At 51.5% G+C, this 23482-nt stretch overlaps 1 protein-coding gene across 4 annotated transcripts; it reads right to left on the bottom strand.

Moving 5' to 3' along the window:
• Nucleotides 1-411: 411 nt before the first annotated feature.
• Nucleotides 412-18059, bottom strand: TOR3A (torsin family 3 member A). Of its 4 annotated transcripts, none has more exons than XR_008672908.2 (7): nucleotides 17661-18059; nucleotides 17007-17120; nucleotides 14167-14432; nucleotides 11949-12127; nucleotides 5762-5886; nucleotides 3706-5021; nucleotides 412-607 (listed from the first exon to the last, which is right to left on the bottom strand). XR_008672908.2 is itself a non-coding variant. In XM_004027972.5 (6 exons), exons 1-6 carry the CDS (start codon nucleotides 17917-17919, stop codon nucleotides 4771-4773), a joined length of 1194 nt encoding a protein of 397 aa, XP_004028021.3. In that variant the 5' UTR covers nucleotides 17920-18038; the 3' UTR covers nucleotides 2423-4770. The 4 variants fall into 4 exon arrangements, 1 of the variants encoding a protein (XP_004028021.3); XR_008672907.2 differs by having other exon boundaries at nucleotides 3746-5021; nucleotides 17661-18039; XR_010135289.1 differs by having other exon boundaries at nucleotides 2557-5021; nucleotides 17661-18038.
• Nucleotides 18060-23482: the final 5423 nt, after the last annotated feature.

Genomic DNA, 23482 nt, shown 5'->3' on the forward strand with positions numbered 1-23482 from the left:
TCTAGAAAGTGTTTTTAGAATCTTCCAAGAATCTCTCAATGTGATTTGACTTACGATATTTTTTTTTTTTTGAGACGGAGTTACCCTCTGTTGCCCAGGATGGAGTGCAGTGGCACGATATCGGTTCACTGCAACCTCCACCTCCCGGGTTCAAGCCGTTCTTCTGCCTCAGCCTCCCAAGGAGCTGCGACTACAGGTGCGTGCTACCATGCCCAGCTAATTTTTGTATTTTTAGTAGAGATGGGCTTTCACCATGTTGGCTAGGCTGATCCGGAACTCCTGACCTCAAGTGATCCACCCGCCTCGGCCTTCCAAAGTGCTGGGATGAGTTTGCCCACTGCCTAGACAGAGCCAGTTTATCAGGACAGAAGAACTGCGATGGCGAAAGAATAATTCACACAGAGCTGGCTGTGCGGGAGACCAGAGTTTTATTATTACTCAAATCAGTCTCAGAAAACTTGGGGATCAGAGTTTTTAAGGATAATTTGGTGAGTAAAATCATGGGGAATCGAAGCTGTTCTCTTCTGCTGAGTCAGTTCCTAGGTGGGGGCCACAGAACTGGTTGGCAGGTCCAGGTGGGGCCATCTGGTTGTTAGAAATGAAAAACCTGAAAAGACATCAAAAAGGCCAATCTTAGGTTCACAATAGTGACGTTAACCTTCAGGAGTAATTGGGGAAGTTGCAAATCTTAGGACCTCTAGAATAATGGCTGGTAAGAATTCCAGTTTCTCTCATCTTGACTTGGTGGCCTTTCATTTGTTTTACAAGAACTGTTTAGCCTTTTGGGAAGGGCTATTTAAACAAACTATACACAAAAATCCTTCCCAAAGCTAGTTTGGCCTATGCCCAGGAATGAACAAGGACAGTTTAGAGGTTAGCAACAAGATGGGGTTAGGTCTGATATGTCACTCATAATTTTCTCAGTTTATGAATTTTGCAAAAGCGGTTTCATAGGCACTTTATAAAGATGAAGTCATGTCATCCAGCAACCCCGTGAGGTAGGTAGTTATGCTGGAGTGGACACTGAGGCTAAACTGCTTTCCCATGGCCTCACAGTGCTGAGTGATGAAACCATGGCTCCAGCCTGGTAGTCTGGCTCCAGAGCATGTGTTTGGAACCACTATATTCTGCTGCTTGTCTTGGTTCCCAAGGTGGGAGGTTCAGATCCTCTATTTACGACACCAAACACAGCTGGCCAGTGCTGGAACGAATGCCACGTGTTCTGTCTCTGAGACTTACCCTTCAACGAGTGTATTCAGTGTGTTTAGAGCCTGGTGTGCAGTAGCATCGGGTGGCCTACATCTTCTGGGATGCTTGAGACGGAAAACCTGTGAGTAAGTAGCTAACACTGGCTCCATCTGATTGTACCATTAGGCTGAGTTCTCTTTTATCCCTTGAGTGGTATGAAACTAAAACCCTTTTATTTCATTGATTTGAATATTTGAGTACCTAATGTGGCTCAGGGTAGGTACTTTCTAACCTTGAGGCAGTTGAGTAAATGAGCACAATAAACTGTTGAATGTGGGAGAGACAGAAGTGTTTCATTTTACAAGAACTAAAGGAGAGAGGGTTGAGGAAGGCTTTTATTTTTTTTACTTTACTTTGAGATGGAGTTTCGCTCGTCACCCAGGCTGAAGTGCAATGGTGCGATCTCGGACCATTGCACCCACCACCTCCCGGGTTCAAGTGATTCTCCTGCCTCAGCCTCCCGAGTAGCTGCGACTATAGGCGCATGCCACCTCACCTGGTTAATTTTTGTTTAATAGAGATGGGGTTTCACCACGTTAGCCAGGCTGGTCTTGAACTCCTGATGTCAGGTAATGTGAGGAAGGCTTAAATTAAGAAAGGACGTGAGATGATGACAAATAGAAAAGACAGAAAAGGCTAGGCACAGTGGCTCACGCCTATGATCCCAACACTTTGGGAGGCTGAGGCAGGAAGATAGCTTGAGCCCAGGAGTTCCAGACCAGCCTGGGCAACGTAGTGACACCCTGACTCTATATGTGTGTATAATATATAAAAAACATAGGGAAAAAAGACCTGTGTTATTCCAGAGGCATGGGAGAAGAACCAAGAAAAGGGGAAAGGCACATAATGAACACTGTGTCTAGGCACAGTGCTACATGTCTACACGGTGCCATTTAATCCTCAGAATGACTGCTTTTCTTTTTATAGCTGAGAGTACAGGAGTGAACATTTTCATATATAAGAGCAATGTGCTGTGGGAGCCTCTTCAGTAGGAGGTTGGCATGACTTGGCTTCACTGATGATGTGGTCCCAAAGCAAACTGACTAGACAGACCAGTCACATACTCTGCCAACTCCGTGTGTGCCAGCATCTGCCCTGTCTCTGCCAGGCCTTATCAGGATTACCCAGTGTTTGAAATTTTGCTAGGTCTCAGAAACAGAAAGTACGCCAAGGATTTTAGAAAAATCAAAAATTTTAATCTTATCATCTTTACATACAACAAACATGTCAAGACCCCCTATTGTCTTTGAAAAGGTCCCCCCCTCCCCCGCCAAAATCTGTAGACCGTAAGTCTTGGCCTACACTGACCTGATTTGTAAAATATCTTCCTCTGTGTACTTTTCCCTTCAGCCTCAGGCTCTTGGCTGATTCGCTCACAACAGAAGCAGCGTGGCTTTCCTCTGGAAGTAAGTACCAATTTGAAAGCCCACCAGCCCGCAAACCTAGAGTGTATTCTCCACCCCTGGGTCACAGAACTTCGTTCTCCCCGGCTCTGTAACCCAAGGACCCTACAGCCTCTGAGGCCTAACAAACACCCAAGCTCTTCCTTGCAGAAGAGCTGAGATGCTAAGGAGACCATCTGGAGTGTCATCATAAGCGTTGGGATTTGCTGAGCTCCCACATGGCTTTCTTCAACCACATTCCACTTTGGAATGCATCTTTTTTATTTATTTTATTTATTTTTATTGATCATTCTTGGGTGTTTCTCGCAGAGGGGGATTTGGCAGGGTCATAGGACAACAGTGGACCCTGCGGCCTTCGGCAGTGTTTGTGTCCCTGGGTACTTGAGATTAGGGAGTGGTGATGACTCTTAACGAGCATGCTGCCTTCAAGCATCTGTTTAACAAAGCACATCTTGCACCGCCCTTAATCCATTTAACCCTGAGTGGACACAGCGCATGTTTCAGAGAGCACAGGGTTGGGGGTAAGGTCACAGATCAACAGGATCCCAAGGCAGAAGAATTTTTCTTAGTACAGAACAAAATGAAAAGTTTCCCATGTCTACTTCTTTCTTTCTACACAGACAGGGCAACCATCCGATTTCTCAGTCTTTTCCCCACCTTTCCCCCTTTCTATTCCACAAAACCGCCATTGTCATCATGGCCCGTTCTCAATGAGCTGTTGGGTACACCTCCCAGACGGGGTGGCGGCTGGCCGGGCGGGGGGCTGACCCCCTACCTCCCTCCCGGACGGGGCAGCTGGCCGGGCAGAGGGGCTCCTCACTTCCCAGTAGGGGCGGCCGCGCAGAGGCGCCCCTCACCTCCCGGAGGGGGTGGCTGGCCGGGTCGGGGGCTGACCCCCCCACCTCCCTCCCGGACGGGGCAGCTGGCCGGGCAGAGGGGCTCCTCACTTCCCAGTAGGGGCGGCTGGGCAGAGGCGCCCCTCACCTCCCGGACGGGGGGCTGACCCCCACCTCCCTCCCGGACGGGGTGGCTGCCAGGCGGAGGGGCTCCTCACTTCTCAGATGGGGCGGCTGCCGGGCGGAGGGTCTCCTCACCTCCCAGACGGGGTCACGGCCGGGCAGAGGCGCTCCTCACATCCCAGACAAGGCGGCGGGGCAGAGGCGCTCCCCACATCTCAGAGGATGGGCGACCGGGCAGAGACGCTCCTCACTTCCTAGATGGGATGGCGGCCGGGAAGAGGCGCTCCTCACTTCCTAGATGGGATGGCGGCCGGGCAGAGACGCTCCTCACTTTCCAGACTGGGCAGCCAGGCAGAGGGGCTCCTCACGTCCCAGACGATGGGCGGCCAGGCAGAGACGCTCCTCACTTCCCAGACAGGGTGGCGGCCGGGCAGAGGCTGCACTCTCGGCACTTTGGGAGGCCAAGGCAGGTGGCTGGGAGGTGGAGGTTGTAGCGAGCTGAGATCACGCCACTGCACTCCAGCCTGGGCACCATTGAGCACTGAGTGAACCAGACTCCGTCTGCAATCCCGGCACCTGGGGAGGCCGAGGCTGGCAGATCACTCACGGTTAGGAGCTGGTGACCAGCCCGGCCAACACAGCGAAACCCCGTCTCCACCAAAAAAATACGAAAACCAGTCAGGCGTGGCAGCGCGCGCGTGTAATCGCAGGCACTCGGCAGGCTGAGGCAGGAGAATCAGGCAGGGAGGTTGCAGTGAGCCGAGATGGCAGCAGTACAGTCCAGCTTCAGCTCAGCATCAGAGGGAGACCGTGGAAAGGAAGGAGAGGAGAGGGAGACCGTGGAAAGGAGGGAGAGGGCGGAATGCGTGTCTTTAAGGCACCAAGTGATCTTAAGAATGGGCTCTGTTTTTGAATTCAGCAATCCAAGTTCCTATCTATCTCAGTGGGACCTCCAAAAAAAAAAAAAAAAAAAAAAGAAAAAGGATTGGCTCGGCTTCTAATGTAAGGCCTGCCTTTTACACACCAGTTGTGTGTTAGTGGCTGCTGGATGCCAGTCCACACCCCCTCAAACACCTCACAGTCCCAAATGGGGTGCTCCTACAGGTCCCAGGGTCCTGTTAGTAGAAGAAAAGCAGTTCCAGGAAGTCTTCCTCTAGCCTTCATGACAGGAAGTAGTTAATCCTCTGGGAAATAGACTTGCAGCCCTGGGAAGAAAAGAGTTGTTCCTCCTTGGGCACATACACCATCATCTGGGCTATTTCATCCAGTGTCTCTTCTTTATACAGGAGCTCCTGGCTCAGGAAGGCATCCCGTGCACACAGCCTCACGTGACGGTACTCCAAAGGCAGGAAGGGGATGAAGTAGTCAATCAGGTTTTCCTTCACAAGACGGCTGTGGCCAAAGCCATTGTCTGAAAGCAAGACCAAAGTTACATGGAGTCTGACCTAGGACTGAACCTAGCTGGAATTTAGTGGGGGTGGGGGTTGCTGTTGGTTTCTTTGAAACAGGGGCTTGCTCTGTCAACCATGCTGGAGTGCTGTGGTGAGATCTGGGCGCCTTGCAGCCTCCACCTCCTAGGTTCAAGGGATCCTCCCATCTCAGCCTGTGAGTAACTGGGACCACAGGCGTACAGCACCACACCTGGCTAATTTTTGTATTTTTTCTAGAGACGGGGTTTCACCATGTTGGCCAGACTGGTCTAGATCTCCTGGACTCAAGTGATCCGCCTGCCTCAGCCTCCCAAAGTGCTGGGATTACAGGTGTGAGCCACCACACCTGGCCCTGACTGAAGGGGCTGGGTGAGGTTGGATCTCATCTCTCAACTCCAGGAGTGCTGTCTGCAGTGTATGTCAAGAACTCTACAGCTGTGTCTCCTTTAGTCTTGCAGTGAGACTCAGAGTCTCAGGCTTCAGAGACCACTGCTCCTGTTCTTGGGGCCAGTGCAAACTACTATTTCCAAGCATTCCCAGAAAAGGAGCTCAGGCTTTCTTACCACTTTTCTTGTGCCCACCCAGAGTTGACAATGTGAGATGATTATAGTCTGCCCTCTGTGTTCCCAAGTACCCTGTCTGCTTCATAAACACACATTCCAACAAACACATTATCACCAGCTGTGGCTCTCATCAGAGGCATATTGAGTCAGTTACTTACCTATGGTCTCCACAATCTCCGCCTGGAGGTGGGGCTCCAGGTGTTCCATCGTAATTTCTTCCCGGGACCATCCAGCCTTGAGCAACTTTAGGACCACCTCATTGATTATATCGCCCCTGAGATTACTGAAAGACACAAGAGCTTGTTAACCCATTTGTTTATATTTAGCTTCCATATATGTTATCTCTCCGCTGAAACCAATGCATTGGTGCCTGGAAGAATAAAGGCTGAGGGGCGTGGACCTTCTCTCTCTTCCAGGAGACCTTGTCACAACCTCACAACCCAAACAAACAAAGGTCTGCACAGAAAAGACACTGTCCAGTTTTGCCACCCATTCTCTCTTGTTCCCTCTTGACACACACTTACTGAGACTGTGCTAAGTGCAGGGAGCATGAAAAGATGGTAAGATGTGGTTCTTTACTTCTGTGTGGTCTGAGGGGCATGCGTGTATTCGGTTCCAGGACAGTGTGGCAAGCGCTAATGGAGGAGTGACTGAGTTCTAAGGAGAAGGCTTCAGAGGGAGGATGACGCTTCTGAGCAAATAAAGACCAAGTAGTGATCATCAGACACGTGGCAAGGAAGGGATGTGTCTAGGCCTGGGTGCGCCAGAGGAGCACAGGCATGAAAGGCTGGCTAAGGCTAGGGTGAGGAGGGCTTTGTCTGCCATGTGCATGGACTTGAGCTTATGGACCATGGAGAAGGGATGGAAAGGAGGATTTAAGAATTAGTTATGGAGGCACAATTGAAAAACCCTGTAACTGATGGATGTGAGAAGTGAAAGGAGGTCATCAAAGAACAAGCGTTAGCCTCAAGCTGCTTGCTGTCCCCCTTAACAGAGGTGGAACACGGAAAGGTGGAGATGAAAGTTTGGTTTTACACACGTTTGAGTGTTTTTTGCTTGCCTATGATCTCTCTCAGGTTGTGATATCACTGGGCAACTGGAATTACGGGTCTGAAGCACAGAAAGTGATTTGGGTTAGAGATAGGAGGGAGAAAGGGGATAAGGAGAGAAGATGCAACCGTAGAGCCACCAGCAGGGAAGCTGGGACAGAGGTAGTGGAGACTTGGACTTCCTCCGCCCTCCACGGCCCAGGCATACTTCTCCCCCACCTCACTGCACTCTCCTCCCCTCCCTGGGCTACAGCCTCAGCCAGCTCCACCAGCTCCTTAAACCAAGGCCTTGCCCATCTCCACATCAGTGCACTTGCACTTCCCCGTGCTTTCTCTCTTTTTGGAGACAGTCTCATTCTGTCACCCAGATTGGAATACAGTGGCGTGATTTTGGCTCACTGCAGCCTCCACCTCCCCAGGCTCAGCTGATCCTCTCACCTCAGCCTCCTAAGTAGCTGAGACTGCAAGTACATGCCACCCTACCCAGCTATTTTTTTTTTTTTCTTGAGACAGTTTCACTCTTGTTGCCCAGGCTGGAGTGCAGTGGCGTGATCTCAGCTCACAGCAGCCTCTGCCTCCCGGATGCAAGAGATTCTCCTGCCTCAGCCTCCCAAGTAGCTGGGATTACAGGCACATGCCACAATGCCTAGCTAATTTTGTATTTTTAGTAGAGACAGGGTTTCACCATGTTGGCCAGGCTGGTCTCAAACTCCTGACCTCAGCTGATCTGCCCGCCTCCCAAAGTGCTAGGATGACAGGTGTGCCCGGCCCTATTCTTAAAATTTTTTTGTAGAGACAAGGTCTCACTATGTTCCCTAGGCTGGTCTCAAACTCCTAGGCTCAAGTGATCCTCCCACCTCAGTCTCCCAAAGTGTTGGGATGACAGGCATGAGCCACTAGGCCTAGCCTCTCTTGCATTTTCCTCAGGTCCAGCAGAATGAGGGAGGGTAAAGGACAGGGAAGGCAGGTTAAGGAGTGGGGAACCAGTATCTCTATCTCTTTCCCTCCTTACCCAGCTCTGAAAGCCCCCATGACACCTACCAGTATATTAACTCACATCTTTGCTCATTTAGCCTGTGACCACACCCTGTTGACTAAGCTCCATGGGGGCTGCTGGGAAATGAGGGGAGCTGTGTGGTTCTCTCCCTCCCTGCCTCCACCATTGGGTAGAGGCTAAGGCTGGGCAGGCGTCCTTCCCTGCCACGCAGGTTAAGCCCGGACAGCCAAGTTGTCTAGCTAGGTGCCTCATCGTAGGGGGAGGTGCTAATGTGTCTTTCACTGCCAGAATTTACCAGGGGCTGAGAGCTCCCAGCTGGAGGAGCCCGGCAGGAACAAGGGCCATCTGCAGTGCTTGCTCAAGGTCAGTTGCTCAGCCAGGCTTTCCCTGGGGAAGCTGCTCACAACACTCTTCCACTTTCTGACACTGCCCCTGCTGCAGGAAGGCCTTCCAGGCACATGACCTGTGCACACAGGAGCAGCCACAGTTGCATCAGCTGAGGCAAGACCCTGCTGCCAGGGCATTGCCCCATCCTGCATTCCCCACAGGAGGCAGGCAGCACTGTTTACCTTGGCAGGGGCTGGAAGGCAGGATACAGGGTGCTATGAAACCCCACAGAGTGATACTCCCTCACCCTGTCCCAGGGGTACGGACTCCAGGGCCTTCTCCATTCTGTAAGGTGCTTACGTGGGTAAAGAGAGGTCCCATCACATAGGGCAGGAAGCTTGGCCTGTTTATTTCTGTGCTATGTGCGTATCAGGCACTCAGCCTTTAGTAAATAAAGGGACATCTCTGCACATGTGTCTTCACCATCTCCACCCTTCTCACTCTTTCCTGTTTTGTCCTATAGCCAAAGTCCCTTTTCTTCCACCACTTTAGAGGCTTTAATCTCACCCACTGACCCATAACCTGGGGCCCCTCTCTACGCGCCGCCCCTCCCATCTTCAGGACCACCACTCTGGCACCAGCGTTCTACCTTTAGACAGACACTCTTTCTGGAGCACCTCAATTCCCTTCCACAGCCTCCCAGCTCATCTGCTGACCTGGGTCGCTGGGAAGTCTGGAGGGGCCAGAGGGCACCTCTCTCAACCAGCCCTCATACCCCGTCTCCAGCCCCTGCCAGGGCTGATCTTACCAGCCCTTATCCCTAAGACCCCAAAGGAAGGGGACTTCAGGCCTCACCAGAGAACTGGTTGTTACTGGTAACAAACCCCATGCTAACTGCTACATCTTTCCTAAAGAACAGACATAGACTCAGTCATCTCTTTGAGCCTTAGTGTCCTCATTTATAAAGTCAGGACTGGACCAATCTGAGCTGTCCTCTCATTAGTCAACAGGCAGCCAACAGACACTGGGGGCTGGAGCGCAAGGCCCACGACTCCACAAATAATTTCTATTTGTGTAGTTCTGTAATTTTTCAAAGTCCTTTCTATCCTTTTCCTGACAACAGCACAAAGGAAACAGGCTTTAATTACCCTTGTCACTTTACAGCTCCCATGAGAACAGGGCAGCACCTCCAATCGCAGAGTTCCACGTTCCTGTCCTGCCACGTGAGCCCATTCCTGCAGCCTTCTATACTTGGCAGAAGTGGGCGAAGTAATGTTACTTTCCTGGTGCCCAGTCACCGGCCCCAATTCCCTGGCCCGGATGAAGGACAGGCTCTGAGCACCACACTCAACTCTCTGCTTCAGCTCCCACCTCCTCTCTCCTGCCACCAGGGGGAAGCCAGCAAAGCCACTGGCAACTCGCTTCAAACAGCAGGTTTAGGATTTATTTCAGAATTAAACTGCTGCTCTTCCTTCGTGCAGTATGACTTGGTCACTCTAGCAGTTTGAATCAGCTGTGCTTTTCTTTCATGCCCTAGAATCCTTATTACAATGGATGATTAACTGAAGCTCATTATAGAAATCAAGTCCAGAGACTCCAATATCAACACAGTGTCTCCTCCCAGCCATCGCTGGACTACCTGAGAACTTGAGGTTGAGAGGCTGCCGCCCTGGACAGCCTGGGCACAGACTATGTCAGCCCAGCCCTCGGCTGGAGGGGGGACCTCTGGCTCGTAAAGGCTGGGCACAGGCCCACACCAGAGCCACTAGAACCTAAGGCCACATCTTTTTAATGTGTCCTTTACATCCTTGTCAAAGGCTCCTGGGGGACCTCCCCACCCTGCTGTGGCATGGAGGAGTCTGGCAGGCGGCTTTCCCGCAGGCCCCTCCCCACCCCGCCCACAACCACATGGCCTCGGACAGTCCACCCAGGCTGGGTCACTGGGGGAAAGGACAGGCGGCTGGAGGGTGCTGCTGTCAGGTCGACGGCCAAAATACTACAAAGGCTAACATTTGCCTGGAGACTGCAGGGTCACCGGGTCACGTTAGGCAATCACGGCCCAGGTGAGGTTTTCCAAGCTGAGAAGTGGGTGGGAGAGTCTGTGTGGCCGGCACCATCTGAAGCCTGTCTCGGGGAGAGGGAGGAGGAAGACACTCAGCGCAAGGGAGATCCCTGTGGAAGTGAAAGGGAGGCCCAAGGTTGGGTCACCATGCTTTGCTCCGTGCCGTGGGAAGGACTGGCTTCCGCATCGGTGGTTCAGAGGGTCCCCTGGACTGCCCGACCCAGGGCTCAGGTGGAGAAACCACAGAGCACCCAGGTGACTCCTCTGTTCAGGCTCATCTGCATGTTGCAGCCCCCACCTGACTCTCTGTAACAGGAGGAGAGGTGAGCCCGGCTGCCTCTGAAGGTGGGAAATAGTACAGAACGTGGGGATAAGAATTAATTGGAAGAATGTATTGTCCTCACCTCCTGGTTCTGGGCACTCAAATCATGCAAGAGATCTCTCTCTCCTCTTAAAAATCACCCTGGGTGCCCCACTCCCCTCCCACTTCGCAATGCATTTTAAGTCTCCACAGCTTCACCTGCAGACCAGGAAGGGCTTCCCGCCACTACACAGAAATCCCAACCCAGCAACGGTTTAAACCTGTTTCACTTTTTTTTTTTTGAGACGGAGTCTCTCTCTTGTTGCCCAGGCTGGAGTGCAATGGCGTGATCTCAGCTCATTGCAACCTCCGCCTCCCAGGTTCAAGTGATTCTCCTGCCTCAGCCTCCCGAGTAGCTGGGACTACAGGCACATGTCACCACGCCCAGCTAATTTTTGTATTTTTAGTAGACAGGCTGGTCTCGAACTCCTGACCTCAGGTGATCCACCCGCCTCGGCCTCCCAAAGTGCTGGGATTACAGGCGTGAGCCACTGTGCCTGGACCCTGTTTCACTTCCTCTTGTGAATCCACACCAAAACTACATCTGCCCTCCACAGCTCAACCCTTCACCCCTCCACACTCCCCAAGCTAGGATGAAAATCAGCATCCCCTCACCAACTTCCCCATCCTCACAAAGTGCACCCTGCAGCTTGGGAAACCCCCCCAGCAAGCAAGTGCTGGCCTGGGGAAGGCGAGGCCGGAGTGGAGTTGGGAAGGGAGCACTCAGTTTGACTCCTACCGAGGCTCGAGCTGTTGTGAAGCCTTCAAATTGGGTCAACAAGGGCCCAAACTCGACTTGTAACAGACACAGCACTCCCCCAGTTGGAGCCTCCGCAAAAAGATGAGGCTGGACAAGTTATTTCTAAGTTGGCTTCCCGCAAAGATGTCAGTGAAAGCACAGGAACCTCAGTGCAGTGATTCAGTGACTGGGTCCCACATGGTAGTGTCACAACTGAACTACAGGTACTCAGAGGAAGCATGGGTTTCTCTCAACCCGTATACCCTGGATTTTAAGCCAGTGATGACTTCTCATAATCAGAGAAGAAACAGACTTCCAAGGCTGAAGGAAGAAATGGCCGTGTTGGACTTGATGGGAGACTATGCCGTTCTCTAACTAGGCTTGCCTTGGGAATTTGTTTCAAAAAATCTGTCACCCAGATTGGAGTGCAGTGGCCCGATCTCAGCTCACTGCAACCCCCACCTCCTGGGTTCAAGCGATTCTCCCACCTCAGCCTCCCGAGTAGCTGGGACTACAGGCACATGTCACCACGCCCAGCTAATTTTTATATTCTTTGTAGAGATGGGGTTTCGCTATGTTGCCCAGGCTGGTCTTGAACTCCTGGACTCAAGGGACCCGGCCGCCTTGGCCTTCCAAAGTGCTGGGATTACAGGCGTGAGCTACCACAGCTGGCTGCTGCTTTCTGTACCAGAGTTCGTGCTGTTTTTTCTTGAGGAAAGGTTCTGAACCTGGGGGCATGTGGAAGCCTCCACTGCCAGCTAGTATCTTCCCCTCCCCCAGCCCTCCTGACTATTGTTCCCCAGAACCCACCTGAGAAACAGAAAGATAGTCCATGGAGACTCAGCCCTGTGGCCCTCAGGGGCCCGGCGTTCTAAGTGTGGCCCAAGGACCTCCAGCAGCCCTGGGTGCAGCTTCTCCGCTTCATCGAAGATGAACAGGGTCTGGTGGCATAGCTGCTGCGTCTCCCGGATCTGGCTCATCAGCTGCTCCTGCATGGGATATAGGGAGCAGCTGGGGAAGTGGTGACTCCTTCCACCTCCGGCCTTGAGGGCGTGGTTTCCCCTGGGCATGTGCAATGGACCCCCTGGGGCTGGGTTCCCCCCCCCCACCCCACCCCCCGCCCCCTGCCAGAACCTATAAAATCCAAGCTCTTGGGGAGGGCCTAGGACATTTGCATCTGACCAGCTCCCAGGTGATTCTCAAGCACCCTGAGGGTTGAAAGCTAAACAAGGTGAAGCCAGCCTGGGGACTAGGAGACAGCCCAGAAAGGAGTGGGGAGAAGCCCTTCTGCCCTTGAGAAGGGGCCCCTGCTCCAGCCCTGCTCTCTCCTCTCCAGGACTACGTCCCATCCAGGAGCTAACAATGTCCACACGCCTGCAAACTTTCATTACTTCTACAACAAAAAAAATCCAGGCGCAACTTCCCTGTTTAAGCTCAGGGTCTATTCCCAGGGGGTGGGTAGGAGTTGGGCTTTCATACAGGGGTGATGGGCAAAGAGAGGCTCATGTGCCCAGAGGCAGCCACAGTCCCCTGCCCTGAACTCCCGGGTGCAGAGCGCCCACTGGCACCCTGGCTGGGCTGAGATCTCAGGGGAGCAAGCCTGCTGAAGGACTGACTGGGCCCAACCAACATCCAACTTGGCTCCTGCAAGGGGCTGTGGAGGGTTCCTTGCCCCAGGCAAGACAGTAAACCCTCAAGTGAAAAGATGGTTCTTTGCAATGTTCATCGAAATGGGCAGGGAATATGTTATTCAGGGCCAGCTCCCACTCCAGAGCCCACACTCCCTGTCTACTGGGTGCACCTTTGTGGGGGAAAGTGTGAGGTGCAGGGCTGTGCACATGCCAGTTTTCACAGCAGGGAAGCTGGGGCTGCAGCAGTCTTGCCACAGTCTAAGCCAGATAGTTCTGCCTGGAAAGGCCCAGCTCAGCCTGCCCCTGCCCTCCAAAGCCATATGGAAACTGCCAGGAGATGCGGGCAGCCTCTGTCCTCAGACGCTGACATAATCTTCCCAGGTGAACACATTCCAAATATTAAAACAGAAAGCCAAAGACAGGTGCAGTCAATTCTGTCAGGCTCTTCTGGTATGTTTTCAATACTACATGGCTGAATTAGTAGAAGAAACCCAAAATGGCAGAACAGCCAAGGAAATTTCTGTCCATCCACTTGCTGGTATATAATAAGCCGATATGGGAAGACATGAAAAAATCAGGTAAGATAGTATAGGCCTGTTTTCTTTTTTTTTTTTTGAGGTGGAGTCTTGCTCTGTTGCCCAGGCTGGACTGTAGCGGCACGATCTCGGCTCACTGCAAGCTCCGCCTCCCGGGTTCACGCCATTCTCCTGCCTCAGCCTCCCGAGTAGCTGAGACTACAGGTGCCCGCCACCACGCCCAGCTAAGTTTTTGTATTTTTAGTAGAGATGGGGTTTCACCATGTTAGCCAGGATGGTCTCGATCTCCTGACCTCGTGATCCACCCACCTAGGCTTCCCAAAGTGCTGGGATTACAGGTGTAAGCCACCATGTCCGGCCAATAGGCCTGTTTAAATTTTAAAAAGGCAGGATATACAACGTAGTTGTATATCCTGTCCAACGTAGTTACAATGACAAAGAGCCTGGGGAAAGGTTCTGCACCAAAGGCAGCACATAAAATGCTACCTCTCCTTAGCTGACAAGGGTGTGTCCGTGTGGAGAGTCTGACAGTTTTTGCTTTTCTCTGTTCTACACTGCAGTCTGTGACATTTCACTACTTCTACAACAAAAATCAACATGCAGCGTCCCTGCTTAAGCGCAGCGTCCAGCCTCTCGAGTGTGGCTGTTTGGGGACAGAGCAGGGGGTGGTGTTTGGAATGCCAGTCTCCTCCACATGCTAAGGGCCTCTGTGAGGAGTGGACGGAGTGGCTCTGTCACAGGTTCTGTCACCTGTCCCCACCTCCCCAGGCTTCTCCAGAGCCCATTTCCTTGCAAGGAAGGGCTGGCAGAAGGGTCTCCCTCCCAGCACAGAGGCCTCACCCCAGCCCTGGTCGGCCTCACCTTGTACAGGTCCACATATTTGGGGTGAGGAAAGTGGAACGTGGCGATGAACATCCTGACACAGTCACTCATCAGCCCGTCCCGATACAGGTTCTCCACCAGCATCCGTGCCACGAAGTTCTTGCCTGTGCCAGACCAGCCGTGGAACGACAGAGCAAGGGCCTTTTCTGGCTGGGGCGTCTCTAAGTAGCCCCTCACTGTTCTTAGGACCAGCTGCTGGACCAAATGCTGGCCATGCAGCCGCACATTCAGGTCCCACTCTAAGCCTAAGGACAGGAAAGAGGTAGTCACAGCAAAAGGCACACACAGGCCCATCCACCACAACAGCCAACAGCCCAGAAACCAAGCAACTCTGAATCTCTCTCGGGTGGAATCAGTTACTCCTCCTGTTCGGCCTTAGAATAAGAAGCCAGAGGACAAACTTTGTAGCAGAAGGGATTCAAGGACTACTTTCTTTCTTTTTTTTTTTTTGAGATGGAGTCTTGCTCTGTCACCAGGCTGGAGTGCAGTGGCGCAATCTCGGCTCACTGCAACCTCCGCCTCCCTGGTTCAAGAGATTCTCCTGCCTCAGCCTCCCGAGTGGCTGGGATTACAGGTGCCCACCACCATGCCCAGCTAATTTTTGTATTTTTAGTAGAGACGGGGTTCACCAGGTTGGCTAGGCTGGTCTTGAACTCCTGACCTCGTGATCCGCCCACCTCGGCCTCCCAAAGTGCTGGGATTACAGGCGTGAGCCATTGCGCCCAGCCTCAAGGACTACTTTTTGAAGAGTTTGGGAAATCAAGATGGGACTCAGGGAGAGTGGAATCACCCTTCCTGAAGATCCTGCAGATACCCAGAACAGTTGGCACAGACCTGTCTAGGGAGGAACCCTGTCCCCCATGTCCTGAGGCTGCTCCCATCCCTTGGTTTCAGGGCTCCCTGTTTTATGGAGAAGCCTGATTTTATTCATTCTCATTCAATTCAGCCAACACTTGGTGAGAGCAGCTCCAGTGTGCAAAGCCTTCTGCTAGGCCTAACTTCCTCCTCTCAGACGTGAGGTTGTAGGATTTGGAGATGGCGCTACCAGGAGCCACAGTGGAGACAGGGAGGGTGTGCTGCCAGCTGTGGGTGAGCATTCCAAATCCAGGATCAATTGGTTGAACACCTTAAGCCAGCCCAAAGCAGGTATTCTGGAGCCTTGGGAGGTCAAGGTCTATGATAAAACATTGAGGGCATCACACATTGCTCCAAAAGTACTAGTGACATAGAAGAAAATTAACATTTGCTGCTTTTTTCTCTGTATTCAGAACTGGGCTAAGTGTTTTACATTTAGTCTTCACAATTCTGCAAGGCAGACATTATTATTCCCATTTAAAGCTGAGGAAACTGGCTGGGCGAGGTGGCTCACGCCTGTAATCCCAGCACTTTGGGAGGCTGAGGCGGGCGGATCACGAGGTCAGGAGTTCGAGACCAGCCTAGCCAACATGGTGAACCCCCTCTCTACTAAAAATACAAAAATTAGCTGGGCATGGTGGTGGGCACCTGTAATCCCAGCCACTCGGGAGGCTGAGGGAAGAGAATCGCTTGAACCTGGGAGGCAGAGTTTGCAGTGAGCCGAGATTGCGCCACTGTACTCCAGCCTAGGTGACAGAGACTGATTTGGTCTCAAAATAAATAAGTAAAAAAAATAAAATAAAATACAGCTGAGGAAACGGACACTTGGGAAGGACTCTTCGTGCCAGCAAGGAAGAGGCACGACTAGGAGGGGTCTCCAATCCGCTGGCCAGAACAATTTGGATATCCAGGCCCTTGTCGAACAAAAGGCATGTTGAGGACAGAAAGTAACTTGCTAATTGCTACCTAGGGTCTTATCCAAGTCAGCAGTGATCCAAATTAAGACTTCCTGACCTGTATGTAGTCCTATCTTCTGTCCTGAGCCAGACTGTGTCCCTAAACACACTGTGTTATTGGCATTTTGGCCAATTAAGTGACCTAAATATCTGGGGTGGGCCTCATTTATGGAGATTGAAGGAACTGGGATCAGGAGAACTCTGGGCAAGAAATTGCTCCTGGGGAAAAGAGAGGAAGCTTTTGCAAATGTCTGAATAGGTTTCAGAACATGGGGCCAAAGATCACCTTGTGAGAGTGAAAATGCAAATAAACTGCGATATGCAAATCAAGCCACCCAAACTAATTAGAAAATACTGGTTGCCATGGCACAGTGGCTCACGCCTGTAATCACAGCACTTTGGGAGGCCAAGGCAGGCAAATCACAAGGTCAGGAGTTCGAGACCGGCCTGGCCAACATGGTGAAACCCCCCCCCGCCTCTACTAAAAATACAGAAATTAGCCGGACGTGGTGGCAGGCACCTGTAATCCCAGCTACTCGGGAGGCTGAGGCAGGAAAATTGCTTGAACCCAGGAGGCGGAGGGTGCAGTGAGCTGAGATCGCACCACTGCACTCCAGTGTGGGTGACAGAGCAAGCCTCCGTCTCAAAAAAAAAAAAAAAGAAGAAGAAAAGGCCACTTTTAATCACAACCCAGAATTTCTGATCAGTTCTCTCACTGGATAGTTCCAGCCCCCTCTGAGAGGTAGCTGTTTCTGTTTAGAGTGAAACAAGGTGCTCTGGGCCTGACAAACAGCTCAGTTTGCCTGGGCTATTAAGCTAGAGGCTAAAAAGGGGCTTCCCTGACTCAAGCATTTGGTACTCCCTCAAAACTTCAGTCAGACTGTGGCAGTTCCTGCTTGTCGGGAGGCTGGGCAGGATGACGAAAGGTCCCTTGCATCTAACCATTTCCCCTGGACTGCCTCCCCTCCCCACAGATCCCTAGCCCCTTGAAGCCATGCGGGGTCCAACCTGTAAAGTTGTTGGAGATTCTGCAATCCCCTCTAGGGCAGCAGTCTTTGAAGCTGCAGTACCACGTGGTCAGGAGATCCAGGTACCGCTGGCCCAACAGAGGAAGGCGCCAGCCTGGAAAAGGAGGAGCTGTGAGACCGAGAGGAGACCATCCGGTGCTCGACAGTGATGCGGCAACCTTGCCACACAACTTGTCAGGGACAGAGGGACACCCAGAACTCAGATTCCAACTCCCAGCCCCTGCTCGGCCCACTGTCGGTCCTCAAGCCCTGCGTCCAAAAGCAGCAAGGGAGACGGCAGTCACCAGGCATGTCCACAGCGGACGTTCCCTAGAGCTGTCAAGAGCAACACCTTCGAATAACGCCAGGGTGGGCTGGGAGATGGCACAGGCGGTGCGAGAGAATCTGGAAAGCGCTGGGATCAGGGGAGGCGGGGGACGGGAAGCCGGGCGCCAGGGGGGTGCGCCGGGGCAAGGGCGGTGATGGGGCTCCCTGCTCCGCGGAGGCTGCCCCCGCCCACAGCCGGTACCGGCGGCTGAGCAGAGCAGGACTGCGGGCCCAGATGTCGCCCCGGACAGGAGCTAGGCGACCACAGCCGCGCCCGGATCGCACTCTGCTCCGCAGCGAACGGCGGGCCGTGGGGACGGGGTCTTACCCAGGGGCCCCGCGGCTGCCTCCTCGTCCTCGTCACAGTCGTCGGGCCACACCTGGCAGCTGAAGAGCGTCCAGTACCGCTTGGAGAGGGCACCGGCCGCCCTGAGCTGCTCCTGCAGGCGCTGGAAGCCCGGCCAGGCCCAGGCCGAGCTCGGCTCGTCGGTTCCCTCCCACGGCCTGGAGGCGCCGCGGGGCTCAGGCGCGCCCGGGAGCAGCAGCAGGAGAAAGAGCCAAAGCTGGCGCCACGGACCCCGAAGCATGGCCGGCCCCGAGCTGCGGGACCCTCCAGCTGCCGGCCTAGCCAGGCTCCCTTAAGCCCGGGGCGGTCAGGCGGGGACCGCACTTCCTAGGCAGGCGTGAACCCGGGATTGGTGTTGCTGTGGCGACCGGCGGGCCGGGCTGAGTGCGCACTGGCAGCCTCCGTACACGTGACCCAGGCGGGAACCCGAAACCCTGTCTGGGGTCCTGAGAGGCAGTCCCGAGACTGACTTCAGGCCAGGTGCAACTACCCGGCTTCCAGGAAGCAGTTTATTCTGGGTCGTGATTGTGATTGCAAAGAAGGTGAGCTCAGGCTTTGAAATGGCCACTGTCAATCACTCCGCTAGGACTTTCGGACGGCTCTGGTGGCCCATCAGAGGCCTACTGAATAAGGACACTCCTGCTCTGCCTCGCGTTTGCAGATCAACTTCCCGCCAACCTGTTAGAGGAAGCCGGAAAACCCTCTCAGTCAGGAGCGTTAGGCAGGCCAGGGGAGTCAGCTGAGTGGAGAAGAGGCCCTGGAAAGAAGGGCACAGCTAGGTGCCTGTCTGGCCAAGGTTGCCCTGGCTCCTCCGCAGAGGGAAATGAAACCGCAGCAAAACACCAGCAGGTTTCCACAGTGGGAGTCCACGAAAAGCAAGAGGAAGCTGATTGACGGGCTCCAGTCTGGAGGTGTTTGGATTTTGGAAACCCCCCGAGTCATGGGTAAATCATAAGGCGTCATGTCAATGTAATTATATCTCATAAAAAGCCGAAGTACTGTGTGCACTTTCTTGACTAGGTTTGCAACTTTCAAGTGCTGGGACTGAGCAGCCCATCCGACACCATTGGCAAAAGACTACAGGGCCTCTTTCCCTCAGCGCTCTCTTCTCCATAGCGAGGAGCATGGAACAAGGCTGTTAGATTTCAGAAGAGCTTAATGCATTGTTTAAAATCACCTGGCTTACTTCAGCCAAGCCAAAAAGCCGTCTTGTCTTAGGAGAAAACTGCTGTCTAGAGAGATCAGAGGACTTGGCTAATGTCATATGTTTAGTGGCTTTGAGGTTGGGCCCTCCAGACAGTAAGGTGAATACTAGCACCGTGTCTCACAAATGTCACAGGCAACTTGATTCATCTGTTCACCCCAGTCTCTTAGATCACACCCAGTGCCAGGTCTGCTCCATTCTCAGCAGCTCACCAAATTTGTGCCTTTCATTCGAACAGCTACAGAAACTAGATAAGCACCTTTGCTAGGACACGAGGTTGAGTTGAAAAGTAAAATGTTTATAGTGTCTCAGCCATTCAGTGTGATGTCAAAAACTTTTCATAGGGTAGCAGCCATGGCACCAGCCCAGCACTGTGTACATCAAGCTTGTGGAGTCCACCGGAGACAGTTAACAGCACATACACCACAGTGCTTATTGGAAAACCAAAAAAAATTAGGCCGGGCGTGGTGGCTCACGCCTGTAATCCTAGCACTTTAGAAGGCCGAGGCGGGCGGATCACCTGAGATCAGGAGTTCGAGACCAGCCTGGCCAACATGGTGAAACCCAGTCTCTACTAAAAATCCAAAAATTAGCCGAGTGTGATGGTGCGCATCTGTAATCCCAGCTACTCAGGAGGCTGAGGCAGGAGAATGGCTTGAACCCAGGGGGCGGAGGTTGCAGTGAGCCAAGATGGTGCCACTGCACTCCAGCCTGGGTGACAGAGCAGGGCTCCATCTCAAAAAAAAAAAAAAAGAGAAAAGAAAAGAAAAAAAATTAACTCACTCAACAAATGTCGTTTGAGTCTGAATGGCAGTCTAATATAGTGATTACCATTTTCTATTTGTGCAACCATGGGTGTTACTGAACCTTCCCATGCCTGTTTCCTCACCTATAAAAAGGGATAATAAAATAGTCCCCTCATAGGGCTGCTGTGAAGATTAAATGAGCTCATTCAATGAGCACATCATCAACACTCAATACGTGGCCAGTTTTATTTCTGTATCTACCCAGCCATGGAGGAGGCTCTGGGTGGTCTACACAGGAGGCAAGGATGGCTTTAGTTAATACTGGTGGTTTATAAGTGAATTTATGGTGAAAAAATTAATAGTAACAATAGTTTATTAAAACAATCCAAGTTTTAAGATGTTGTGGAAAGAATTATCTCTACTTGGAACTTTTATGTAGGGCTACCTGCTCATTTCTGAGATGTTCTGACTTGGATTTAGCAACCCATGGTAAATAAAATAGGTTAGCTGGGAAGTTCTTTGACAACCAACCTGATTTCAAGACATTTTTATTTATTTATTTATTTATTTATTTATTTATTTAGAGACAGAGTCTTGCTCTGTCGCCCAGGCTGGAGTGCAGTGGTGCAATCTCGGCTCACTGCAACCTCCGCCTCCCTAGTTCAAGCGATTCTTCCCCCTCAGCCTCCCAAGTAGCTGGGATTACAGGCGTTCACCACCACGCCCCCGCTTTTTTTTTTTTTTTTTTTTTTTTGTATTTTTAGTAGAGACGGGGTTTCGCCATGTTGGCCAGGCTGGTCTCAAACTCCTGGCCTCAGGTGATCTGCCTGCCTGCCTTAGCCTCCCAAAGTGTTGGGATTACAGGCGTGAGCCACTGCGCCTGGATGTTTTTTTCAGAAAAAAAAAAAAAAAAAAGAGGTAAACACTTCTTCACCAAAGAGTCAGTCCCGTGTAGAAACAATAAATCCAAACACCAGTTTCTAGATACGTCTCTTGAGTATTTCAATAAATACTCTCCTTTCGGTCTCAGGCCTTGGAGGCTGTGCTCGTTTTAAAGGTCTGGAAGCAGTATCTCATGGATGACGGGGACATCTAGAGGCTGCTGGGAAAACTACAGACAACTATGATTCTTTAGCAAGCATTACGGTGCTACTCAAGGGCGGTTCCAGGACCCCACCACTGGCATCACCCAGGAGCTTGTTAGAAATGCAGAATCTCAGGCCCCAGACATACTGAATCAAAACCTGCACTTTAAGAAGGTCTTTCTGTGCAGGGAGCCGTGGCTCATGCCTGTAATCCCAGCACTTTGGGAGGCTGAGGCAGGCGGGTCGCTTGAAGCCAGAGTTTCAGACCAGCCTGGGCAATAAGGCTAGACCCCTTGTCTCTACCAAAAATAAAAATAAAAAATAAGCTGCGTGTGGTGGTGCGCGCCTATAATCCTAGCTACTTGAGAGGCTGAGGGAGGAGGATCACTTGAGCTCAGGAGTTTGAGGCCGCCAATGAGCGATGATTGTGCCATTGTACTCCAGCCTGCGTCAGAGCAAGACTGTCAATCCAAAAAAAAAAAAAAAAAGCCTAAGGCAAAATTGGCACACAACACCTTTGTTGATGTCATCTGAGTATGACCTAGCTTTACAACAGACATCTTCCCAACCCCACTGAAGGCAGTCAGAACCATCTGCCTTGGAAACACTGGGTCAAAAGCAAGTCTCGGCCTGGGACGGTGGCTCACGCCTGTAATCCCAGCACTTTGGGAGGCCAAGGCGGGTGGATCACTTGAGGTCAAGTGTTTGAGACCAATCAGCCTGGCCAATGTGGAGAAACCCCGTCTCTACTAAAAATACAAAAATTAGCCAGGCGTGGTGGCATGCGCCTGTAGTCCTGGCTACTCGGGAGGCTGAGGCAGGCGAATTGCTTGAACCTGGGAAGCGGAGGTTGCAGTAAGCTAAGATCGCGCCATTGCACTCCAGCCTGGGCACTGCAGTGAGATTTGGTCTCAAAAACAAAACAAACGCAAGTCTCCATATTTAAATAACCCTGCATGAGAAACATTACAGGAATGTTTCCCAGCTCATCTATGTTCCTTTAACATCTATACAGCACTCGAGGTGGACTGAGAATGTCCTCAAGAGACAGGGCACACAAACATTTCCTAGAACAATGAGAAACCCCTGAAGCGATATTTCTGGTGACCCAGATACTGAAAATACAGGCCCAGAAGGCCCTGTATCCACTAAGCAAATAGTTCTGCATTTCTGGCGTCAGGGGTTCTATACACACCTCTTGTCAAGCCTGGATCAATCTCCACTTTTTCAATGTAGGTACTGCCTAACCCAATCCCTCCCAATCCCCACCTCCATGATCCTCTCCCGTTTCTTATTCTCACTGCAATTAATTTATATAATTCCTGAGGGACTTTGTGCCTCACAGGCAGTTTTTTTTCTGCCAGGTCTAGACTGCAGGCTCTTTGAGGGAAAAGACAGTCACTATCATCTCAATGGTATACCACAGCTTGCAGCATAATGGCCCAGAGATCTACTGATGACAGACGAAATATCTCACAAATTGTGATTTAATACCATTATTCCTTGGGGCTTATACTGCAACTTACCTTACAAAACCCTACCCACGGAAATCCAGTGGCTATGACCATTCCTATCTATTTTACAAAATGACGACTGCTAAAAATCAGTCTTATAAGCAAACATACTAGGTAAAATTACCCAGTAACAGAGCCCCGCCCTCCCTACTCCCAGCTACCTTTTTCAAACTCTAATACCAGTCGTTCTGATATGCTTGAGAAGCAAATGAATCCTGAACTGTAGCCTGGAAAAGAATTTGTATGTGGTGAGTCAGTGAGATACACAGACCAGGCTCTACTAGCCTCCCACATGTATTCATGTACAAATGACAAAAACTAGCACAAATATGCTGCAAATAAAATTTTTTTTTTTTTTTTTTGAGACAGAGTTTCGCTTGTCGCCCAGGCTGGAGTGCAATGGCAGGATCTCAGCTCACTGCAACCTCCACCTGCTGGGTTCAAGCAATTTTCCTGCCTCAGCCTCCGAGTAGCTGGGATTACAGGCGCTTGCCACCATGCCCAGCTATTTTTTTTTTCTTTTTTTGAGACCGAGTTTCACTCTTGTTGCCCAGGCTGGAGTGCAATGGCGCAATCCCAGCTCTCCGCCTCCCGGGTTCAAGCGATTCTCCTGCCTCAGCCTCCCCAGAGTAGCTGGGATTACAGGCATGCACCAAGCCGGCTAATTTTGTATTTTTAGTAGAGAAGGGGTTTCACCATGTTGGCCAGGCTGGTCTCAAACTCCCGACCTCAGGTGACCCACGGGCCGTGGCCTCCCAAAGTGCCGGGATTACAGACGTGAGCCATGGTGCCTGGCCCGATAAAAATCTTAAGAGCTTTGCTCAGTTACCTGGTTGAGGTTTATGATGCTGGATTCTATTTCAAAAGTTAAAAATCTAGGTGTCCTAAGAAGTACTACTAGGGTAACTGGCCTTCTCTTCCTGCCTTTTTTGTAGTGTGCTGACAAGCTCTTCAGGATTCATAATTCTTTACCTCTAAGGAAGCTGCAAAAATGGAGTTAACTATTAAATATACAAAAAGCACCTAAGAATGATCCCATGGAAAATTTTGGTATAGTTACAATCTAGTATGAACCGTTTGAAGACTGGTGAGGAAATTTAAAGGTCTAATCCACCAGGTACTGTGAAACAATCCCTGTGGAAGTTTAAGTGGTCACAAAAGATGTAATCTTCTTCTGTCCCCTAACAGGAAGGGAACTGAAATAGGAACCACTGGAAATATCCTAAAGGGGGAAAGAAGAGGAAAAGATCAGATA

The sequence above is a fragment of the Gorilla gorilla genome, chromosome 1, assembly GCF_029281585.2.
Source record: "Gorilla gorilla gorilla isolate KB3781 chromosome 1, NHGRI_mGorGor1-v2.1_pri, whole genome shotgun sequence".
Classification (NCBI taxonomy): domain Eukaryota; kingdom Metazoa; phylum Chordata; class Mammalia; order Primates; family Hominidae; genus Gorilla; species Gorilla gorilla.

Coding starts and splice junctions, on each gene's coding strand:
- TOR3A (XM_004027972.5), bottom strand. CDS start 17,919: ATGCTTCGGGGTCCGTGGCGCCAGCTTTGGCTCTTTCTCCTGCTGCTG. Junction 12,128..14,166: donor AATATGTGGACCTGTACAAG/GTGAGGCCGACC, acceptor TATCCCATGCAG/GAGCAGCTGATGAGCCAGAT. Junction 5,022..5,761: donor GGAGATTGTGGAGACCATAG/GTAAGTAACTGA, acceptor TCTTGCTTTCAG/ACAATGGCTTTGGCCACAGC.